We start from the raw sequence: 23,332 nt of genomic DNA, 5'->3' as shown, positions 1-23,332 counted from the left end.
ACTGATGTCACAACCACCAGGAGCAATTTCAGGTTCCCAACCTTCCTTTAAGGGGACGACCGTTCTACCCTGAGTCAAAGCCGCCCACTTATGCCACTTTCATAATTAAGGTCTATCTGAAAGTCTGTCTGGTTTACATGTGCATGTGTTTTGTCCACTTCATAGAAATCTGCAGCTACTCTGTGAGCTGGAGAGCTAGCCTACAACAAAACACATGCAGCTGTTTTTTGAGCTGCAATACAGTCATTCTCTGGACACTTATTATTCTAACTTGTGATATTAAAGTTAATATTACATGATAAAATTGGAAAAATGTTGAATATTGTAAAACATTGTCAGTGTTGAGCTACCAGTAAAAATTATTAGGAAACTTAGTTTTTTAACACATTTGGGGGGTGAGCAGATGAAAATTAGAAACTTTATTTTTGAGTGGCACCCTAACATGTATTGTATTGAAGACGCTTCTCTGCGTTTAACCAGTGAACACTGCTTGATGATGGACCAATTTTTTTTCCAGTATTGTGGATTTTCCAAAGCAAAAACAATCCACTTGTATACTGAATCATTATAAAACTTGACTGACAGGAGTGATTTTGCTGTATAATGACTTACTTACTTTTACTTTTGATACTTTCAGTGCAATTTTCTCACAATGGCATTATGTTTGTATTATTTTACTGTACTAAAGTAACATTTTCAATGCTATTTGTATTATGCTATATATTAATTCAGGGCTTCTGTGTTGTCTGTGACGGTTCATACACGTCATAGTTATCCAAGGAACCAAACCCAGTTGCCCTTGATTTGAACCTTCTTTGGATATTATGATTTACTATGGTGTTTTTATATGTATATATGCATGTGTGTTTGTGTGGGCATGTATTTATGTATTGTTGTGGGTAAGATTTGCACAACGACTCTATAATAAACAAGTTTTTGATTGATTGACTCATGCTGTAACCGCTTAACATAAATCCCATTTGACCACCAGAGGGCGCACTACGTTCTTCCAAAGTCCTATAATTTCCTCAGTACATGAACGCGGCGTGAAAAACGAAGCGAAACCGATACGGTACCGTAGCCCCCCTAAGAACAAGACCGAGAAGTTACTAGAGCCGGCCGGCAAGTTCCTTACCTCAAATACCCCCGCACGGGCAGATGAAAACCTCGTGGGTCTGAACAGCCAGGAGAAAACAAGTACACAGTATTAATAACGTACTAACGGGTACAGATAGTTTTAGGTGCCGGTAGCCGTTCAGACGTTTCGACCAAGTCATTGGTGTTGTGAAGAGGAGGACTTCCTTGCTGCGTTGTTGTCTATCAGAATCATCACCCGGTAAGAAGCTGCCTAACGTTAGCATAGCTAGCAGTGGCGGTGTGGTTAGCTTGCTAAGTTAGCTATTTTAAAACACCGTTCAAATTCCACTTGTATTAGCATAACTTAGCTAGCGAGCTAACTTAGCACTTGACCAGCAAAAAGGGTGGAAGTTAACGCCTGTTAAAACAAACTCGAGAACGTAGTCCAGGTGTGCCTCGGTGTTATTCTAACGTTAAACTTTAAGTGTCAAAAATGTAATCTGCTGCAGCAACTATTAGTTAGTTAGCTAGGTTAACTAAGGTAACAGGCGACCGCACAACTTGTTAGTTAAGCTAACATGGATTTAGGATAAGCTGTAGGTAAAATAGAGTTAAATTGATTTAAGACTAATGCTGGTAAATGATGTGGGTGGATATCATTAGCATATACATTGGTTATTTTTTTATACTGACAGTTGTGAGTTTATTGAGTCCACCTAGCCAAAACTGAATCAGTATAATACAACAGCCTGGCAAGAAATGATACCCTTTTAATGAATTTAGTTTTTGTTGTTAACTTCTACTAAATGTTAGAAACACCTCAGTAACGCAGTGAGAGGTAGTAGCACAAATTACAGCCTTGAACATTACCGTAAAGGTGAAATTAACAGCTCTGTAACTAAAACCACCCAGTTAACTGGATCCAAAGAGTCTAATGTTTTTTGTGCAGATTTAATCAGGAATCCAGATTTTCCCTCAACCACCATTTTTTTTTGTCTGATGTCGATTTAAGGTACAGCTCAGAAAGTCAGAATGACTTGCAGTTTCCATGTTGAGATGTCCTTAATGTATAGTGTCATCCAGAGCAGTTTGAACTGAGGGGACAGGTGTGGGTTCAGTGTGTAGCTCAGGAGCACACATTGCATTTGATGGACACAACATTTGTCATAGCTGGAGTGGAGCTGTTGTAACAAGACAGCTAATGTATGGGTGTTCAGATTTTCTTTAACATCTACAGATACAATTATTGCTCGCATGTTTTGATGTATCCATATACTTGGATGCACAGATCCCATCCACCTGATCAGATCAAATATAATAACATTTGCATAAGCCTTAAAATAATCTATAAACATCTCCACCTTTAGTAAATGAGTTATCTGAAGTTACAGTCTCGTATTACCTTACATAGGTGTTATCTGAATGACTTCCACGATTTGAGGTAGCGGTATTTAAATATGGGAAGAGGGAAGCACCAGTGTCGTAGTTGTTCTTGGTATCGGCACGTATTCAGAATTTATGCATCCCTAATGTTTTTTCAACTCTTAAGGTGTCCCTGAGATACCTGAGAAATTGTTCTTAGCACAGTTCGGTTTTGTAAGTGCAAAAGTTTATGGATGCAAATGGAGGATATTAAATTCTTTACACAAATTCAGATTTTGGTGTCAGGGGATAACAAGTTGTTTTCAACCAGAATGAATCCTTGACAAACACTTAAAGAAGATCCACAATCCTCTTTGCTGGGAGCCAGAACATGGTTTGTTGTAGAGACCCTGAGTACTTTAAAAGGAGGCATATAAAGGATGTATATGAAGTTTCCTCTGGTAAATGTCTGTCAGCTGATCACAGTGCCAAATGGATTCAAAGATTATTATCATGTACAGATGGTAACCAGCGTTTAATCTTTTCAGATAACCATTAAAAAGAAGAGATGCCTCAGAAACAGAAGTCCAAGTCCTGGATGGAGTTGAAACAAAGTGGAAATGAATGTTTCAAAACAGGCCAGTATGGAGAGGCCACCAATCTTTACAGCCAGGCAATCAAAGAGCTGGAGAAGTCCAGTAAGTGTTACTTAATAACCTGTGGATACATACAGTGCACTTTGAGAAATATTGACTGCACAGTACAGTAGGTGCACAGCTATTGAACTACTACATCAATTAAAGGTCTGCATGCTAATTTCAATTTACACATTTAAATAGAAGATGTTTTAAACAGCTATTACCACAACAGTATGTAAGCCGATACGTTTGAGGTTCTGTGGATACCCACCGAGTGGCTACTCCTTCAGTAGTAGATAATGCATTGATATCAAACATATTAAAACAAAGACAAAAAAATGTGTTTTGCAAACAAATCCTCAAACATTTTCTCACCAACATCTGCTGTATCAAGCAACAACGTGTCTTTCTAGCAACATTTTCCCAGTGAATACACAGACGTCACTGTCAACAGTTTCACAGTATTTCATAGTGAAACTATTGTCTATCATGGATACCACCGTTTTTTGTTGGTGTAATTTTATGTGTCCTGACTCTTCTCTTATTTCTCTTTTGTGTGTCTTCTAAATGAACATAGCAGAATGATTTTAGACTGAGACTATATTACTAGTGAAATGCTGTTTTTCCTCTAAGGCAAGAAGAACCCAGAGGATTTGGGCATTTTGTACTCAAACCGTGCAGCTAGCTACCTGAAAGATGGCAACTGTGGGGAATGTGTGAAAGACTGTAATATGTAAGTGGGTTTTTAAATTTTTTATTGATTGATTTTTAAATTCTGTGCAGTTGTCTTAAATTTAGTTTTGTTGTTCAAATATCACTTTAACGTGTAAACTGTACATACTGTCTCTCAGGTCTCTGGAGCTGTTCCCGTTCAATGTGAAGTCTCTGCTTCGTCGCGCTTCTGCCTATGAAGCTCTGGAGCGTTACAGACTGGCTTACGTAGACTACAAGACTGCTCTGCAGATCGACTGTAACATAGCAGCTGCTCACGACGGCACCAACAGGTAACTGGGCTGTAGGCAGACTGAGTGCTGATGGCGTGTCAAATATCAGAATAGGGAAGGTGGGAGTTACACACGGTAGCTCCGCTTTAATCTTGAAAAAGCTGCAGAGCTGCCGTCTCTATTCATTCAAGTTACACTGTAAATTTCCAGCTAAACTGAGGCTTTTTGAATACCCTTTTCTCTCTCTCTCTCTCGCCTGTCATTCACCGGTCTTGTGTGAGTTTTGCGTGCATGCTGTGCTGCTGACAACTACATGCATGTTGCGGTTCCTCGCGGGTCTATTTCAAGTAGCCGGCTATTTAAAAACGATAAAATATTCTTTGTGTGGTTCTTCAACGGTTATAAATTACCCGCAAGTCCCACAGGTTGCGGACAACTCTGCATAACACCAGTGAAGCCGGGGCTCAGTCTCTTCAGCAAGTGTTCCTCCTCCGCCACCACACACATGCTACGCCTACACATGCGCACTGACGACCCAGGGTTAGGGTTACAATTTTGGATTTATTTAGCCACTTTTAAAAACATTTATTGAAAGTTTTTTATTATTTTTGCATGTTTATTTACAGCATTAAACATTGAAATATGTATAAGTTATTGGAAGAAAACTGGTAGTTCTATGTAAAATCAGACATTGTGCACCCCATATTGCCAAATGGCATGATCCTTTTTTCTCAACGAAGCTTCGACTGTGAGATTGACAGTCGAATGAGGCTCCGTTCATCGAAGCATTGAATCTTCGACTATTGGGGGTCAGTCCTAAACAACACACCAGCAAAATCTGTTTTCTGGTTCTTTCTGTCAACTTCTTTGAACACCCGCCAGATTTTGTATATTTCCAGGCATCTTTCAGTGCATGTAAACGACTGAACAAGGTGTTTTGGATTCCACTTCTTTTCACTGTGTTTTTTTGTATTTTTATTGTTTCTCAGGATGTCTAAGGCGCTCACAGAGGCAGACGGTCTCTCATGGAGAGAAAAGCTTCCTCCCATCCCCACAGTTCCTCTGTCTGTAAGAGAGAAACTAGCCTCACAAACTACAGTCATTGCTCCACAATCAAACCCTGCACCAAAACAGAACGGCATCAGACAAACAAACAAACCTGGTAAGTAGATTTCTGTTGTATTGCTAATCAGAATGTAATTTTAATCATTTAAATTTCTAACTGGATTTGTCATATTTACTTAAAGAGGTGGCTTTTTGGCTTTTTCCCTCTCCTTTTATTGAGTTGAGTTGTGCATGTAATGGGTTTGCAAAGTGAAAAAGCGTGTATGTGTGTATATATATGATAGATAGTACCTTTGTCCAGCCCAAAGGGAGTTCCCATCTCCCACAGAAAACTCTGCTCTGAACTGCATGAAAACAGCTCGTTTGTAGTTCAGCCGTTTCACTTTCATCCCTGTCACGTCACAACGATGAAAGCTAAATGCGGCTCATATAATGCTCGCCAAGCGGCTGCTCCAACACTCCCTCAAAAACACCGGTGGAAAAGCACTGAGCTGCAGCACACACCTCTCCTCTCCCTTCCAAACACTAGCTACCCTCCAGGCAGTCAATGGACATAAAGTTGTTACTGTGATGTAGAGACAGAGCTCAGTTAAAACTTTATGGATGAAAGATACATTTGTTACAGATTAATAACTCACCACTCTGAAACTCTGTGCATGTTGCCAAGCAGGTCGGCAACATGCACAGCTGAAACAAAGCTGTTTACTGGCTTTTCGCTGACCCGCCTTTCTCTGCTTCCGATTGGCTTGTAGTCCTTAACTACGAATGTGCAACTCCCAACAAAGATCATTTAGAGACCAGATGTATCACTCCATAGCTAAAACAAAGCCTTCAACACAGGGTGAAAAGAGGAGCTGCAGCATTTTTTTTAAATGGTGTTTTTGAAAATTAAACCATGTAAACCTGTTCTGGTACAACCCCTAAATAAGATTATGAACCTGAAAATGAGTATAATACCACCTCTTTAACTAAAAATACCTCATTTGTAGGAGCAAATTTATTGTAGTGATAACCAGTTAGAAAGTGAGATCTTTAAATGTTAAAGCAGTATGTGTTCAGCTCTATGTATGTGAAACTGGAATTATGAAAAACATTTTTATGAGAATTTTTATCACTGACCCATCACATACTTCTCTTCCCCCTGCTTCTCCTCACGTTAGCTCCCAGTGATAAAGACATAAAGAAAGCCCAGCTCCTGAAAGAAGAAGGCAACGCCCTGGTGAAGAAAGGAGAGCATAAGAAGGCCATAGAGAAGTACAGCCAGAGCCTCAAACTCAACCCCACTGAGGTCACAACCTTCACCAACCGGTGGGTCAGATCTTCATTCACACATACATATATTTTTCCTTGGTTATCCTGATTGGAACGATGTTTGAGGTGTCATTTTTAAAAATTTTACTAAAACCTCCCAGCCAATCAGAAATTTCAGTGGCAATACATTTATCAGATATGAGAAATATACTGTAATTAAATAATGGGGATTGCCCACATTATGTAACACATACAGTATTTTTGGAACTAAAATGGCTGAAGATGGAAAAAATAAATAAATAAATGTTTAGTGAAATTCTGTGAAACAATTTGGCATCCACCCATATGTGAGTGTAATGTGATCAGAATGTATTATGTATGTAAGGGATGAGTTCAGATTAAAAGCTTCCCATATTCATATCATTTATACAGGACCATATCATATATCAAAGCAACACTATTGATAGCCAATGAGGTAGTAAATAAAAATTATGGCTGTAATACTGATCTGTATTCAGAATCATTCTGTGTATTAAGTGAGTTTCTTTGGGTTAACGGTTGGAACAGCCCAGCAGCTTTGTGTCTAGAAATTCCTTTATATAATATATAAGCTCTCTGATGTTTATGGTTTTCTGTGTGTGAGATCAGGGCCCTGTGTTACCTGTCAGTGAAGCAGTACAGAGACGCCGTCAGAGACTGTGACGAGGCTCTGGTGATGGACAGCAACAACATCAAGGCTCTCTACAGGAGGGCTCAGGCTCACAAGGAGCTCAAGGTGAGAGCCTGAATCTTCGTCACCGTACTTCAGTTTCTGATTCCCACGCAGAGCAATCAGACGTTAGTTTCAGTGTCTGTCTGTAGGTTTTCAGGGCGGTTGACAAAATAAAAGGATTTCCTGCCTTGATAATTGCCGATGTTTCCCCAGGCACCGTTTCCTTTTCAGTATCCCACACACATAAAAGGTCATGGTTAGCTCGGCACTCATAGCTCCGCACAGTGCAACTGTCGACTCTGTTTGGAGGTTTGAGTTGTGTAAATATGGCAAGAAAAGAGCCATTATGATCTGGTTTGTTTATTGAAAGCACAACAGTCAATAGCCACAGAAAGCTAATCTCTGATTTTCAGCCCGTTTCCACCTGGTTTTAACACACATCTTTATCTGGGTAACTTACCTGGAGCAGAAAAAGAACTTGTTAATGAACTCTTACCTTCATGAAGGTTATATTGTTCAGCTTTTGCACAAAGTGTTGATTCAACTTTATAGTAATTTCAGATCCTGTAGTTTGTGGTGCTGTCGAATTGAATCGCATAAGATGGGTGTGGGAGCCAAATGTGGTGTTTTGTGCATTTTGATATTGGGTGTTGTTTCTTGTTTATACATTGGGTGTCGCTCTAATATTACCTGAGGTGAAGGTTATATAGGTAGCATCCAAACTGTTGGAGGCAGGTGTTTTTGACCCGGAAGGGCAAAGGGTTTTTGAACACTGTGGCGCTGGCATTGGCGCAGAAACCTTTTGTTTGACAGTCTATTGTATGCATGGATATGGTTTTGCCGTTGAAACTGGATAGGCTAAACATTTTACTCTGCACGGTAAAACAAATAAACTTATTAATCAGCAACACAACAAAGCCTGGAGATTCTTAAACAATACAGTATGGTAACACACAGACAAAGGTACAGTGCGTCAGCCAGGGCACTCCTGGGCTAAACCACCTCAGTAGCCCTCAGTATTAGACTGAGCAACTACAACGGGTTTGTTTAATATTTTGTCTACGCTATGCATATCGATGAAGGTAGACTACAGGTCTAAGTACAATCCATCCAGCAACGTCATTTCCCTTAACCTGGGTCACAGCATGTTTTCCACAAGTGTGCTAGCTGCCTTCCTAATCTGCACATTGAGATTTGATCACAATGATCACAATCACAGAAAGAATGTCACGACAAGAACGCTTGTTTATATCGGGTGTAAATGATCTAAATAACATCAAGATACAGATCGTATGTTCATGCCAGGTGCAGATGGAATCAGAATTTTGCCAAGCATTTAAATGTGAATGTTTCCGAGTTGGCAACATTTGTCAGGTTGAGAGATTTGTTTTCTTCAGTTTAGTGTTTGGGATGAAAAGCGGTGAGCGAAAGAGCCATCAGCGCACTAAAGAATAGATTTTCCAACATTATTAATAAATGGTAAACCTATTGCTTTATGTTTTCTCTGAGATTAAATCATGAAGCACAGCCCTGATCCACCCGTTTGGTATTTCATGAGAGAGATTTATCATTTTACGATAAACAGAATTAATAAATAGAAATTTATAAAAGGGCACACATGGTGCAAACCTGTGGAGGCACCTACAATTCCTAAATCTGCCTGCAAATTTACTGTTCGTTCTCCTGTACCTTTAGTTTTAAACTAAATTTTTGTTGTCATTCCTGCAGGACATCAAAGCCTGTGTGGACGACCTGAACACCCTGCTCAAAGTGGAACCAAAGAACATGGCTGCCATGAAGATGCTGCAGGAGGTGCAGAAGAAGAAGTGACAACGCATCAGGGCCTCTTGAGACGGTGGTAAGGATCTGTCACTGCGCTGCTTACAGAAAGGACGACGACGAATCACTTGTTTAGATAAGAGTCAGGCGACGGCAAACAGTCGAGCAGTGACACAATTCAACCGCAGTCAAAGACTGGGCCTGTGTTTCCCAAAAGCTCCCTGACACTGAACACGTGTTTGATCCGATCACTCTCACTGAACAAACATGAGTTTGGTCTCGAGACACTTCTGGAAAACGCAGCTCCGATCGGTGAGAACTGAAGGTGTATTGGGAAGGAGGGGTGCTGCCATTTTCATCTTTGGAAATGTTTGGATTTCACCAGTTTTATTGTCAGTTTTAAGTCACTGAGTATTTATGGTTATTTATAAGAGCTGTAATTATTAACACAGACGTCGTATTTCTAACTCAGAATAAGCCATTACAATCACCGATTTGTAAAAGTGAAGTTCAGCAGGTAATCGGCCATCATTTGGAACCTCCTGCTGAACACTACCACAGTACAGCAAAATGTCAGTTGACAAATTTACCTAGTCTTACCTTTTATACCGTCATGTTTTGCGTGTTGTCGTTTCAGTACTCACTAGAGCTGCAACTAGGAATTACTTTCACTTTATATTACGGTGCTGATTATGTTCTTAATTAGCTAATGATTTGTTAAATGTGAGGGGGAAAAAATGGCCATCACAGTATCCTGGAAACTCAAGGTAACATTTTCAGTCTGAAACCCAAGATTATCAATTATATTATCACATACAAAGAGAAGCAGCAAATGCTCACATGTGAAAAGCTGGAACCTGACATTCCTGGAGATTGTATCAAATATCCAAATTTTGTAGATCGATTAATTGTTGCAGCTCCGCCCACACAGTTTTAAAATGTGAAGCCCACTTCATCAGGAAACCTGCCCATCTAAACATTGGTGATTGTAAAGGTTTATTCTGTATTTGAATTACAAGTAAACAGCCATTTTTCACATAATGTTCTACACTCAGGTAGTTGACTTATTTATGCTATATTTGGCTTTCTAAGGCTTTGTGTATGAATGTCTTTCTCAGTGGATTGAAATTTATTTTATTCATGCCATGCTCACGTCATATGGGACAGGTGGTAGAGATGTCAAGTGTCAACATCAGGCAACATCAGGATGGTTGTATGAATGCAGAGTTGGTCGTGTAGTGTTAAGTAGCATGCCATGGCAATATAGCATGTTCAATTCAGTTTATTTACCTTGAACACCGTACTTGATACCTGATATGAGGCAACAGTATTTCCTTGCCTTTTCATGCACTTCCAGATTGTTCTGGAGTTTCTCAGTTTGAGTTTAAGTGAACCCTATTTACAAGTCAAACTGGTAGGTGAGATATCTCTGATATGACGTGAATGTAGCATCAGTCTCTTATCATTTGCCTATTTTGCCTTCTTTCCTTCCTTGGTTTAGACATCTGAAATGTGTGTGTCACTCCACTGAGTTATGTATGTTGTTTACTACTTTTAGGATCAGTGTATTAGTTTGCTCCCATTTTGTTGTGAACCAAGTGAAACTATCCTCAAATGGGTTATCACATACAAAGTACTGTCTCATTCTGTGATTGAAGCCCCCCCCCCCCCCATTTTATTATATTGTGAAATGAGAATTCTCATCGGTGATCCTGGCAATCTCCATCTTGCCTGAAGTGCCTGTCTTCATCCTCCATGTGCTGCTCTGGATTAGTTTCTGCTGGACAGCTGCAATGTAAAACGTTAGTTCCTGCTTTAAAACAAACACAGAAATCATACCTCCAGTTATCATGCAAGGGAAGTTTGGGAACACCTGCACTTATTCATGTTTGCATATTCGAGCCAAGAAGCTGCACAGTGCGACAACAACCTCTTGGAAACTGAGATCCTTTGTTTTATCTCATCACATTTCTGCTGTTTTTGTCAACCTTCTGTTTAAACTGAAAATAAATGTAAGAAATATACAGACCTAGATTAACTGTCTTTTCTACATATTTAAGTCTACATTTTGGGAAATATGCTTACTCACTTTCTGATGGCAAGACAGGTGAAAAGATGGAAACAACTGTTCTGTTAATGACGAAGCTAGAAATTGGAAACAGATATACAGCTAGCCTAGTTCTGTCCAGTGGGAACCAGGGGTGGGAATCTTTTGGCACCTCACGTTTAAGATTCAGAGGGCTGCAATGCAATTATAAAACGATTATCGGTGCATAATTATTTTTTTTCTATACAAGATCTCTGGATAATTACTAAGCTTCTGCCTGATGTTCTCAACCCTTAACAAGTAGGTTAGTTAGAAACAGCTGTGTTAATACTTCTTTACTAATTTAACTAATGTTATAAACAGCCGGAAACGTGCTGTATGGGGGAGATGTTAGCTAGCACAGCCTTCACTTTTTCAGCAGTTGGGGAAACTACAGACTTTTAGTAAGGGAAACACTGTGACTAGCTAATTTTCACCGTCATGTTCTGCTGCTCCCTCTCTCTCATTCGCTCGGCCTCACACACAGGATACACAATTGTTGAGTGTCACCATGCTTGCACAGTGCGAGATAAAAAAAAAAATCAGTACTTGCGCATTGATATCAATGATTGTGTGACATTTAAGTAGGGTGGTTTTTCACTTCGCAATGGTGGTGTGCTGAATACAAGGGGGGAACGCTGGTCTTTCTGTTATGTGCACGCCACAGACATTATGGCCGCTGCACTTCTGCGAGTTCTGCCTTTTGCGTTCCGTCAACATTTAAATAATCGATTTTTTGACGTTTTATAATAGAGTCAGAATCTTCCACGTCCACATCGCGATGCATCTAAGAATAGATTTTTTTCTCGCACCCTTAGTGGGAACTACATCTGACTACCAGCACCTCTAAAGCTCACTAATTAACCTGATTAAGTGTAAAAACTACTGAGTTTTACAGGGTAATGTATACCAGACTTTCGTGGCTCTGTGCAGGAGCCAGGAAACCAGTTAACTCTTGGACCACCCTGCCTACCTCTAACGTTTATTGCAGCTACCTCACACACGTGATGTCAACATGCACAGTGTTATCTATCCACATTGAGTTTGCCTTTGATAAATATAATAAAAGCATTGTTAACAAGGTATTCTGTCTACATAACCACTAGAGGGCTTTTAAAGCAACATTATGTAGTATAGTTAAGAGTCAGATATTTATGCTCGTCTGGCCTCTTGCTCAGTCACTCTCTGTTCGACAGACTTAGTCTTCAGTCTCTTCGCACCTTCTGCCATGATATTCATATTGAGAATACTGAGCTAGCTTCTTCCAAAGAACTTTCATTCTATACTTACATTATATAACAACTGAAGACAATGATGTCTGAGGAAGAGAGAGTGAGCAAGAGACCGGACCAGAGTAAATATCTGACTGGCTTTTATTAGTTGCCATGAGCTAAAAGAGCTGAAAGGATGACAGACAGATGCTGAACTGGCTTCCTTGCTTTTGGACTTAATGTAATGATTGTAAATAATATTGCTGTCTTGTGTTGTCACACTTGCTTGATGTTTGGCTGTGTTAGAATATTGTCAATTTGATAGTTTCCGGCACAAAAATCCCAATCTTGCGTAATGTTGCTTTGATCTGAAACGGACACAGGTAAGGTTAAATTAAAAATGTTGTCTTGGCAAGAGATTTTACAGAGACATTGAAACTATTGTGAAATGGATGACCATCAACCGATAATTTTCACTGACCCGCACGCGGTAAATTTCAAGATGATAATCCACTGCACACGGGCTAAGTGGCTGCTCTAACCTGTTAACATGGGCGACGAAGTGAAAAACGAGGTTCTGCACTCAGACATGATTCTTCTTGTTCATCTGGTCAATTCAAACCAAAGGGGGGAAGCCAAACTTTAAGAAGAAAGCACTCACACTTAAGAAGGAGCACGGCACAATTACGACAGGTTGTCTTGGGCCAAAAACTACATTTATTAGTGTTTGGCAGCTTGTTCAATTGAAGCATACTGTTGCCTTTAGCAGAGACTCCAGCCTGCAGTCAGTTTCATTACATTGAATCTTTACCAACGACATGTTTGGTCAACCCTCTCGGCTGTGCTTTCTAATTGGGGAGTGGGTTAAATTAAGTTCAAGCGCCATTCCTTTTAAGTTAATTTTATTCTTGAAGGAAAAAAAAACTCTAGTACATTAAAGCCAGACAGCATCTGACCTATGTCTAACCCTGTTAATGAAGGAGCGGTGGGCTGACTCGTTGCGATAGACCGCAGAGGCGTCGCTCTGTTTGTCTGAACGGTATATTAAGGTTCTTCAGCCCGTATGCACATTAGTACTTTTCAGTCGGCTTCCTTGTCTTCTGTGCAAACCAAATGAAAATTAAAAAATAAAGATGTTATCCTGGAGAACATGGCAGCCGCCTGTTATCCTGTTGAATATTTGCATTTCTGTCCCAAATGTCATGAATTGTTCACACTGGAGATACCCAAACCTTTTAATAAACTGTCACATGTCCACAGATTCTCTGAATTTCAACACCTCAAATGTTTTTTACGCTAGTCCAGTGTTTTAAATGTGTTTTCCTTTCTTTCCAGACCAGCTTAGACTTCCTGCATGCCATGCATCCTTAATCAAGTTACTCAATATGAGAAAAAAAAACAAAAAAAACATGCGGCATTAACAGGCTAGAGGTGATAATAAACAGAACAGGGCTGATTCGGAACTGATAAAACCTTTATTTCACTTTAAATTGTCTTTTACATTTTGTCCTGTTTATAACATGTAAGGTGAAACTAGTTGGAATTTTTTTTAAAAGACATACACAAATCTAGTATTACATCAACCACGGTGGGGAGGGGGAGGTGTTGAGGGATTTTTTTGTGTCATTTTCTCATTTTTTATTGATGTCCTTAAGCTAAGTCTAAATTTTCACAACCACGTGCGCGCTAAGCAATAAAACCGTCACAGAAGCAAACTTTTTTGTTGTTTTTTTGGTTTGTTTTTTTTCTCCCATTTTTATTTTAAGCAGAATACTGGTCAGTAAAAACAAAATGATTTGAGATACCAGATATATAGACAGGCTCGGTGCCACATTCACTACTCCACATCATTTTTTCCCTTATAAAGCGTAGAATAACTGCCTTTTTCTTAAAAAAAAAACAGACACATGACTTTTCTACACCTGTAGAGTGGAATGTCGAAATGGTAATGACAAGGTTATTTTGACACTGAGTGGAGAAGAAATAAAAATTGTACTATTTCTACTTTGGAAGAAAAAGTTAATGATATTTCTTAAAATTTGGGACAAGATTTTAGGAATTTGAATTGCTTTTGAACATCTTGCTACTGACGGGGCGTAGTCTAAAATGAGAATTCTCAAGAAGCCCAATTTCTGCCAGTTCAAATATTCACACTGGAAAAGATCCGATCCGAAAATAAACCCGAAAATGTACCGTTGATCGAGTGGTCTCTCTTTTCTAAATGCATTCGATAGATAATCCAAAGGTCAACTCAACACGCAAGTATGTTTATCAGCTCTAGCCTGAATACATTAACCGTGATCCAAACTACAGGTTCTCACTTCCACAGATGATTGGCTGATCGGCTGCCGGGAGATTTGGCTCTTTTAACGCACGTACCTGTTGTGGACCGAAACTGCACCAACGGCAAAACTTAAAATCACTGCTTCCTTCTTTTTTTCCCTGACGTGAGATTGACTGTTTATATAAGTTAGCTGGATTTGACCAAAAAAGGCCACAGTTTGCAAAAAGTACTGAATCGAACTGATGGTTTTGGTTACACCTTTCTCTGAGTTTGACAAGTCTTTCAATCAGGTCACTGGAAAAACAGTTTATAGTTTGGAAATGAGGAAGCAGGAAGTTTAAGTGTTAATTTTCAGAAGGTACAATTCCCCACTTGATGCTTGTGAATTGATTTACATGGCGATGACGACATGCATTTTTGTTGGCAGATCACACCATTCAGCAGCAAGTGGACTTTATATTCTAGACTTGTCAGTGCAAGCAATTAAGGGGAGTAAGAGGTTGGGGGAGGAAGAGGGGGGGAAAAGTACCAAAAATAAGATTGTCAAAAATGCCAAAGCATAAAACAGCAGCTGACTGTAACTTCAAGGTTTTCATTGCAAGCAGGTGTTAACGGACAACATCGACAAACCGTTTAGTTTTCCAAAAGACAGATTTACAGTTAAGCTCTAAAAATGTTTTACAGTTTTCAAAAACCGGAAAGAAGGGTTTTGAAGGGATTTGGTTATACACACACACACCCCAAAAAAAAAAGAGAAAAGCAATCGCAAAAGGGAAATGAACAACCTTAGGAATTTACTGATGTTTGACAGCACCTTGACAGGAGGTGGATCCAAGGAAGCAGGTAGGTCCCAATTTGTTGTGAAAATGTCAAATCTTCTCAAACATTAAGATGGAATGTATGCTTTTGGTTTTTTAAAGCTTTTAATCATTTTAGCTCAGTTTTAGCTCTGAACTGAAGTTTTAGCTCTGAACTATGAAATATGTAGAATGATGTCAAATAAAACTCGGGTCATGGTTAGAAAACAAAATAGAAAACAATGAGTGTTTGATTACACAGCAGGTAGAACACTTTTGTTTGTTGTTTTTAAATTTGTCAGTGTCACAATACAGCCCTGTAGGAGGACCCTTCTGTATAGACCTCAGCAGAATTGCACTGCTGTTCAAACACAGCAAGAGGGAAGAGGGTGCGAGAACATACTGAGATGTTAGGAAGGAGGGAAGAGGAGTGAGGTAAGAACAGAAGGAATGGAAGAGAAAGATTAAACAAGGAGGGTAAAAACGGGGGAAAGTATGTTGTTCACCCCCGCGTCGGCCCTTACCATTTTTTCCACAACGAGTTGTGTAGATTGTGGAACAAACCTTTCTCTGCACAGCTGTCTACGTCCCCCCGGCTGGACTACGGCAACATGACGGAGATCAGACAGCACGGCTACGCAGCGATGCCACGGCTGGCTAGCTACCTCTCTCCCAAACTCGCCTCATCCCTCCGGACACCGGTCCTCCCCACCAAACCGTGTCGGATGACGTCCGATTTGGTGGGCAAGACCTACATGGCAGCGGGTTGAGCTGGTGCTAGCCTGCACACGATGGCTGTCTTGCAGGCATACCAGGCCGATCTCCTTCGGGACTGTGACGTAGGGGGAGGTCCCTCTGAGGAGGACCTGACTGAGCTCCGTAGAGCGACGGACTTAGCTCTCCGTGTGACCAAGGAAACGGCCCGTTCCATCGGCCAATCCATGGCGGCTTTGGTGGATTTTCACGGAAGCTTGGCGGAGCCTCGCGAACATTTCCCCGTGGGTCCTGCGCACAGTAGTGGATGGCTACAGGCTGCAGTTCCGGGTTCAACCCCCCAGATTCTGCGGGATGGTCGGGACTGCAGTACACGCAGAACAGAGCCAGGTGTTGCGACAGGAAGTCCGCTCTCTGCTAAGGAAAGGGGCCATAGAACTCATTTCCCCGCCGGTCAGAGAAGCCGGCTTCTACAGCCGATACTTCCTGGTTCCCAAGAAGGACGGAGGATTGATTGATTTTGCATCTGCGGTCGCTGAACCAATCTCTGAGGAGATTCAGGTTCAGGATGCTTACCATCCCCGCCATCATCAGTCACATCCAATCCGAGGATTTGTTTGTCACAATAGATCTGCAAGACGCTTATTTCCACATCTCCATCCGTCCCTCTCACAGGAAGTTCTTGAGGTTCGCCTTCAGGGGCACGGCTTACCAGTATCGGGTTCTTCCGTTCGGCCTAGCACTCTCTTCCCGCACGTTCATCAAATGCATGGATGCAAATGCAAATGCAGCTCTGGCCCTGTTGAGGCTCCAGGGCATCCGCATAATGAACTACATCGACGACTGGCTCGTCCTGGCCCAGTCTCGAGAGTTAGCGGTTCGGCATCGAGATGTCGTCCACGCCCACCTTCAGTGTTTGGGGCTGCGGCTCAATGCCAAGAAGAGCATGCTGACACCCGCCCAACGGACTACGTTCCTAGGGGTGGTATGGGACTCAATGACGATGCGGGCCCACCTGTCTCCCGCACGCGTCAAGTCCATTTTGTCCACAGTGGCCAGAGTGCAGTTAGGCTACGCCATCACTGTAAAACACTTTCAGAGGTTGTTGGGTCTCCTGGTAGCAGCATCCAGTATAATACCTTCCGGGCTACTGCACATCAGAGCCCTGCAGTGGTGGCTAAAATCCAAGGGATTCTCCCCGAGGGGAAATCCGCTCCGTCTGATACGGTTTACGAGCGGGTGCCTTCGTTCCCTGTCTGTATGGATGAAATCTTGGTTCCTGTCCCAAGGTCCCGTGTTGGGAGCGATCTGTCGCCGAACAATTATTTCTACAGACGCCTCACTCACGGGATGGGGCACGGTCATGGACGGCCGCTTCGCGAGAAACTCCTGGGAGGAGCATCATTTCTCTTGGCACATAAATTGCCTGGAAATGTTGGCGGTTTTCAGAGCTCTGAAGAGTTTTCTGCCCGCCCTCCGTGGTCGCCACATCCTTGTCAGAACTGACAATACGGCAGTGGTGGCCTATTTGAATCACCAGGGGGGGTCTGCGCTGGCGCCCGTTATGCAGACTGGCACATCAGATCCTCCTGTGGTCCCAGCAGAGACTGCTATCCCTTAGAGCAATGTACATCCCTGGGACCCAGAATCAAGGAGCAGACCTGCTGTCGAGACAGGGGCTGAGGCCTGTGGAATGGAGACTCCACTCCCGCTAGGGCTGGATGCCATGGTGCAGACGTGGCCAAGGCCGCGTCCATGTGAAGGATGTATGGCCTAAAGTGGAATGTGTTCACCACCTGGTGCAGAGAATGGGCGGTGGACCCAGTTACCTGCTCGGTAATTGTGATACTGGAGTTCCTCCAGTACCGTTTCTTCGCTGGCAAATCAAATACTGCCATCTGCTGGTTCCCTAGTAAATCACATTAAGCCTGTGGCAAAGAACCTTGGTGTTTGGTTTGATAGTAATTTAAATTTCGAGCAGCACACCACAAAGCTTGTTCAATCATGTTTTTATCAACTTAGAAATATAGCTAAAATTCGATCTATGTTAACTTTTAAGGACACCATTTTACACGCCTTCATCTCATCACGCCTGGATTATTGCAACAGCCTTTTCACCTGTTTAACCCAAAAATCTATTGATCGACTCCAGACTGTCCAGAACTCAGCTGCCAGGCTTTTAACCAGAACAAAGAAATATGACCACATTACTCCTATTTTAGCTTCATTACACTGGCTCCCAGTATGTTTTAGAATTGACTTTAAAATTCTATTGATCACTTTTAAAGCTCTTCATGGCCTCTCACCTTGTTATATTTCTGACCTTTTAGTCCCATACGCACCAGCACGTACCTTGAGATCCTCGGGCAGAGGTCTGTTGTCTGTTCCAGAGTCTCGACTGAAAACTAAAGGGGACAGAGCGTTTGCTGTCAGGGCCCCGAGGCTCTGGAACAGCCTGCCCGAGGAAATCAGGTCGGCTGAGTCGGTGAACTCTTTTAAGTCCCTTCTTAAAACATACTTTTATAGGAGAGCTTTTCCCGATCTTATTTGACTTTATTTTATCCCTTTTATTTTATTGTATTTTACTAATTTTATATTAAATTTTCATGCTCTTATCTTTTTTGTATTATTCTTTACACTTGTTAAAGCACTTTGTAACTTGTTTTTGAAAAGTGCTCTACAAATAAGGATTATTATTATTATTATTAGTAGCTGCATGATCAGCGTGCTGTCTTTGTAGGAGTCCTCGTTCAAGGTGTCGAGCTCGGCGATTGCCTCATCGAAAGCCTGCAGGGAGGAACAGAGAGGTTCACAGATGCAACTATCTGAAAATGTTCTCTTCCATTTCTATGTTTGCTCTTTTGGGTGTTCTTGAATAAAAAGGGCGTTTGTAATTTGTAGCAGCTCTTTTAGCTATTTTTAAATTACACTTATTATTATTAATTGTTATTGTTCAATCAAGTTGGGTTCCTGTTTAAGCTTTCATTCCAGAGCTGCTTGACTTTTGTTATTACTCACTCAACTCGAGCGGTTCTGTCAGGTAGTGTGACATTCCACTTTCACAAAGAGACGTCCTGACCGTGGGCACAGCCTGCCTATTTGAACTGCGCCTTTCTCAATCTCCTTAGTTGTGGTTTTATGGTTTTGATTTCTGACAGTTCAGCAGCTGGTGAGACACTGCTCCATCTTGACTGTTAACTGGCAGACTGTTCTGTGGAAGAGTGGCCACCTGTCCCCTCTTCCACAGAACCTGTACTACCATAAAACATTAAAATTCAGTGCTCTTACATAAACAAACAGTGTTATGCACCTACCTGCTTGGCCAGAGCGCAGGCCTGCTCGGGCGAGTTGAGGATTTCATAGTAGAAGACGGAGAAGTTGAGGGCCAAGCCCAGCCAGATAGGGTGCGTTGGCTGCATGTCCTTCTTGCTGATGTCGAAGGCTTGCTGGTAGGCCTGCTGAGAGTTCTCCACCGTGTCTTTACAAAACAAATAACCACCAGTCACTACATGCTGGATCCTGAACATTTATCTCAATTACTTAAATCAACAAACCTAGTACAAAGGGGACTGCCTTTCAATGGGGACCCTGTTTACTGTGACCTGCAGGGAGTACTGACCGCTGACAGCAGCAACCAACCACATTGTTAGCATGCTAATTAGCCTTAATACTACAAAGTACAGCTGAGGCTGATGGCAATGTCAGTTTTACAGTTTTACTCTTTCAAACCATCCATCTTCTCTGTCTAAAATGTGCACCTGGTGGTCCTCAAACGAGTGTCCTCTGTCCTTCAGATGTAAGTAGACTGCAGAGTCTTGACCTGAGGAGTTGGCCCTTCTGTGTTGAGCCATGCGTTTGTGTAGTGGTTGTTTAGAGGTGTCAAGGAAGCCATCTACACCAGGGTTGAGAAGCCGTCATTGAACAGGGGAGGGGGTCTACGCCACCACTTATCCCCCACTTACAATGCTGTCCTTTCATCACTTCCCAGGAAACTCAACAAACGTAACCTATTGACCTCAGGTGAAGATACCAACGATGGTCGTTCAGTCTTGGCCACAGGTAGTCTTAACGACTGTAACGACTGTCGTCACAGCAACAAGGAACACTAACGAACCAGCGGTATCGATGACCCGGGATAACGACCCCACTGAGGTTAAATAGCTGAGTTTCCCTGCCAGTCAGTCAGAACTGAAGAAGTCCTTTGGATGAGGGACGAAACGTCTTCCAGTATCTTCAACCAAGTCCAGTTGCCCTTGATTTTAACCTTCGTTGGATAACTATGACCTGGATGACTGAGAATCTTCATAGACATCTTTTACAGGTATAAAAATTAAATTCATCCTGAGGGATCATGAACGTCTGTACCAGATTTTGTGCGAAATTTGTCTCGTGGATGTGGAAAAATTGAGTTGAGAATTTGACTAGCTGGTGGTCATGGCAATCAGCCCAATAATTTGTTGAGATATTTCAGTTTGGACAGCCATGGACTGAACAAGCGGGACTAGAGCCCTGTCGCTAGCATGGCAAAACAAAAATCCTATCCAATAACAAACCTGGAGTTAGTTCCACGGTAGAATTTACCGTATGAAAACTCTGTTTTATAAGAATTGGTGCACGTCAGGGTCAATCTGCCGCCAGTAAACCCAGTAGAGAGAGTTGAGTGCTAACTTTGTCCCCATCTCTACAATGGGTGCACTGGCTTATTGCCATGACAACCAGAGTCAGATGATTGATAACCCCATCAACAACGCATTATGTGTTACTGTCTCTTGGCAACGGACTGAATTAGTCTGTACCGTTAACAGGAGTTTTAGCAAAAAAATATATTTTACAGCAATTGGTGAAATAATTATGTATTTTTCTGTAATCTCTAATGATTTGTATGTGAACATTTGAGTCACCGACTTGAAAAACCTCAGTATGACCAATGTGAACAAATGACATGACTGAGATTGTTCCTATAAACCCTGATGCTTCATGCATCCTCTAACCCCTCTCTGCCATCTTTTCACTTTACTGAGGACAAACAAAATGATACAAATTTTTATTCTTTTTCATTTCCTAAACCATCTGGGATTATGATAAAAGGCTGAATTTTTCTCAAGTATTTCTCTCAGTTTGTGCCTTCAAGCAATTTAAATGCAGTTTAGAGACTGCTAGAGAAAGAAATCTTTTCAGTAACTGCCTTATTCGTTTACAGTACATAAGAACATTCAAAACGGGTATGTGAATTGAAAATACTCCTCTTAAGGTTCAATGTGTAATATTTATGTTGTCAGAAATGCAATTTATATAACTATGTTTTCAGTGGTGTATACAGACTTTACATAATGAACCGTTGTGTTTTTATTACCTTAGAATGAGACATTTCTATCTACATATGCATGGAAGTTGCCATGTTTCTACATGAGCCTTAACAGACAAGCCGCTCTACAGAGGGCGTTTCGTCACTACATTGAATACAAACAAAGAAGAAGGAGGAAGAAGAAGTGGTCGTCTGGTTTGTTAGAAGTAAGAAGTTTAGAGAAATTAGGACAAATGGAGCTCCACACGTATTATTTAGTACGTAAGAGCCAACAGAGCGTGTGCTTTTCCTACGCATTTGCAAAGGGAGGGGTGAGTAAGTTGTTGGTTGTATTCACAACCCTTACCACCAAAACTTACACATTGAACCTTTAAGATGGGGTATACGATTTAATAGAAATCCAGTATCATGACAAATACCATGATAGCAAACAAAGTCACCACAAGTAACTAGCATTAGCGAAGTTGTGGGTTAACAAACTGTGGCTACAGTTGCTGCTGCGAAGCAAACATGCAGAGAGGATGAGACAGTCCCAGAGCATAGCACACCAGCTCCAGACAGTGATACTCACAACTCTCTTGCTGCTATAGCTACAACATCATGTATTGTTGAACTAGAAAGTAAGCTGAATGTCTGTGGTTAAGTCATTTAACATTACCTGACACATAAATCATGGCTGGAATGGTGTTGTGGCATGGTCCAATTTACAGAGTCAGGGCTGGGTACAATATATTATTTTGCCCCTGATTTCCACTGTATATTTGCAGAATTTACATCTACCAGTGATGATGGTTGGTGCAGACTCAACAGCAGCATCAGTGGATAACTACTTAAAAGGGAACTTCTAGCTCTAAGCAATAAAATGGTCTTTATTGCAAGCAGTAAAAATGTTTAGTATTTACTAGAGAGTATTTACTCTGAACAGCACAGCAAACAGCAACTGACTTTTGTTTGAGCAATAAAACCGACACTCTGTTAGGCTCCGATTAGCTCAGTGCCACACTGGGTAAATCCTCCCTGGGTTCAAGCCCCCCGCCCCCGAGTCAAAAACATCCTTCTGCTCAACTATCCATTGGCAAGACATTGAATCCCACTGAACACCAGGGCAGCTGCACTGTAGTTCAACTACATTATCTTGCTCCCCCTTTAATAAGGGAAGAAAGCCTTGCTCATTTCCGTAACAAAGTCAGAGTTAAAGAACAGTGAGAAAATTGACCCAGAAACTCACCCTTCTTTGAGTCCCCAGAAGCCACCTCCGACAGGTATCTGAAGTAGTCTCCTTTCATTTTGAGGTAGAACACCTTGCTCTCCGCCTGAGATGCATTGGGAATGAGGAATTTGTCGAGCAGATTCTGAAACAGACAGGCGACCAGAAGGGTTCATAAACAGAAAAATAAAACAGGCCAGTAGATTTTGTATTTATACGGCAATAGCAGAGTAACACACAAATAAACCTGTCAGGGCACAAGTAAATTGAAACCTTGACTACACTACATTATTGCCTTTGCACTGCAGCCTTTGCTTAATAGAACACTGACACATAAGGACCACTGGCTGACTTTAACCCCTCAGTGTTAACTGGAGTGGTTAGCGACAGTCATGAGCAGCTACAGATGGGCTTCACAGTCTCCAGTGGGAAGGCATGGAAGCTGGCGGTCGGTATGCTTCTTCAGATAGTTGAATAGCTTTGGAAACCCACTCCCCCAAGACCTTTTTGATGATTAAAAAGTAGCAACGACTGTGTCCCACCATTTCTGTAACTGTCTGAAACCCAAAATCTGACATTCACACCCTTCAAGCCAGGATCGGTCAGCTGTGACGAGGTGAGAAGCACTCTGGGTTTGTGTACAAATATTTTTTTTAAATTAACAGATGATAAAGCATCATGAAATGACAACTGTCTGAGCGCAACTCAGTAAATGTATTCCAGGAGAAACTTTCTGAATAGGAGGATGAAGGCACACATTTTCAAACAACATCGCGTCTCTTCCCTCTCTATGACAGCTGGCTTTTCACTCTTACGAACATGTTTGCCACTATAGAATCACTGTGTGGGTACTTGTGTTGCAGCTAGTGTAGAACAATGCAAGAAGCTCTCCCAGTGTGT

At 41.5% G+C, this 23,332-nt stretch overlaps 2 protein-coding genes across 3 annotated transcripts; one reads left to right on the top strand and one right to left on the bottom strand.

The window, feature by feature from the left end:
• Positions 1-1,053: 1,053 nt before the first annotated feature.
• Positions 1,054-10,860, top strand: LOC119886013 (mitochondrial import receptor subunit TOM34-like). 2 transcript variants are annotated; one of them, XM_038696451.1, is made up of 8 exons: positions 1,054-1,336; positions 2,988-3,137; positions 3,711-3,810; positions 3,929-4,081; positions 5,011-5,183; positions 6,247-6,394; positions 6,986-7,112; positions 8,778-10,860. In XM_038696451.1, the coding sequence occupies exons 2-8, from the start codon at positions 3,008-3,010 to the stop codon at positions 8,877-8,879; spliced, it is 933 nt and encodes a 310-aa protein (XP_038552379.1). In that variant the 5' UTR covers positions 1,054-1,336; positions 2,988-3,007; the 3' UTR covers positions 8,880-10,860. The 2 variants fall into 2 exon arrangements, with proteins under 2 accessions (XP_038552379.1, XP_038552380.1); XM_038696452.1 differs by lacking the exon at positions 3,711-3,810.
• A 7,769-nt stretch (positions 10,861-18,629) lies between these two features.
• On the bottom strand, positions 18,630-22,604 carry LOC119885827 (14-3-3 protein beta/alpha-1-like; the record flags this gene model as incomplete). Its single annotated transcript, XM_038696082.1, has 3 exons — positions 18,630-18,707; positions 19,235-19,398; positions 22,454-22,604. Coding segments are annotated over 3 exons (393 nt in total), but the record flags the coding sequence as incomplete, so codon positions are not given.
• Between the last annotated feature and the right edge of the window lie 728 nt (positions 22,605-23,332).

This window comes from Micropterus salmoides, unplaced genomic scaffold (assembly GCF_014851395.1).
Source record: "Micropterus salmoides isolate LMB-PRFRI ecotype aquatic unplaced genomic scaffold, ASM1485139v1 Ms_hic_scaffold_4, whole genome shotgun sequence".
Classification (NCBI taxonomy): Eukaryota; Metazoa; Chordata; class Actinopteri; order Centrarchiformes; family Centrarchidae; genus Micropterus; species Micropterus salmoides.
This window is presented reverse-complemented; position numbering and strand designations above follow the sequence as displayed.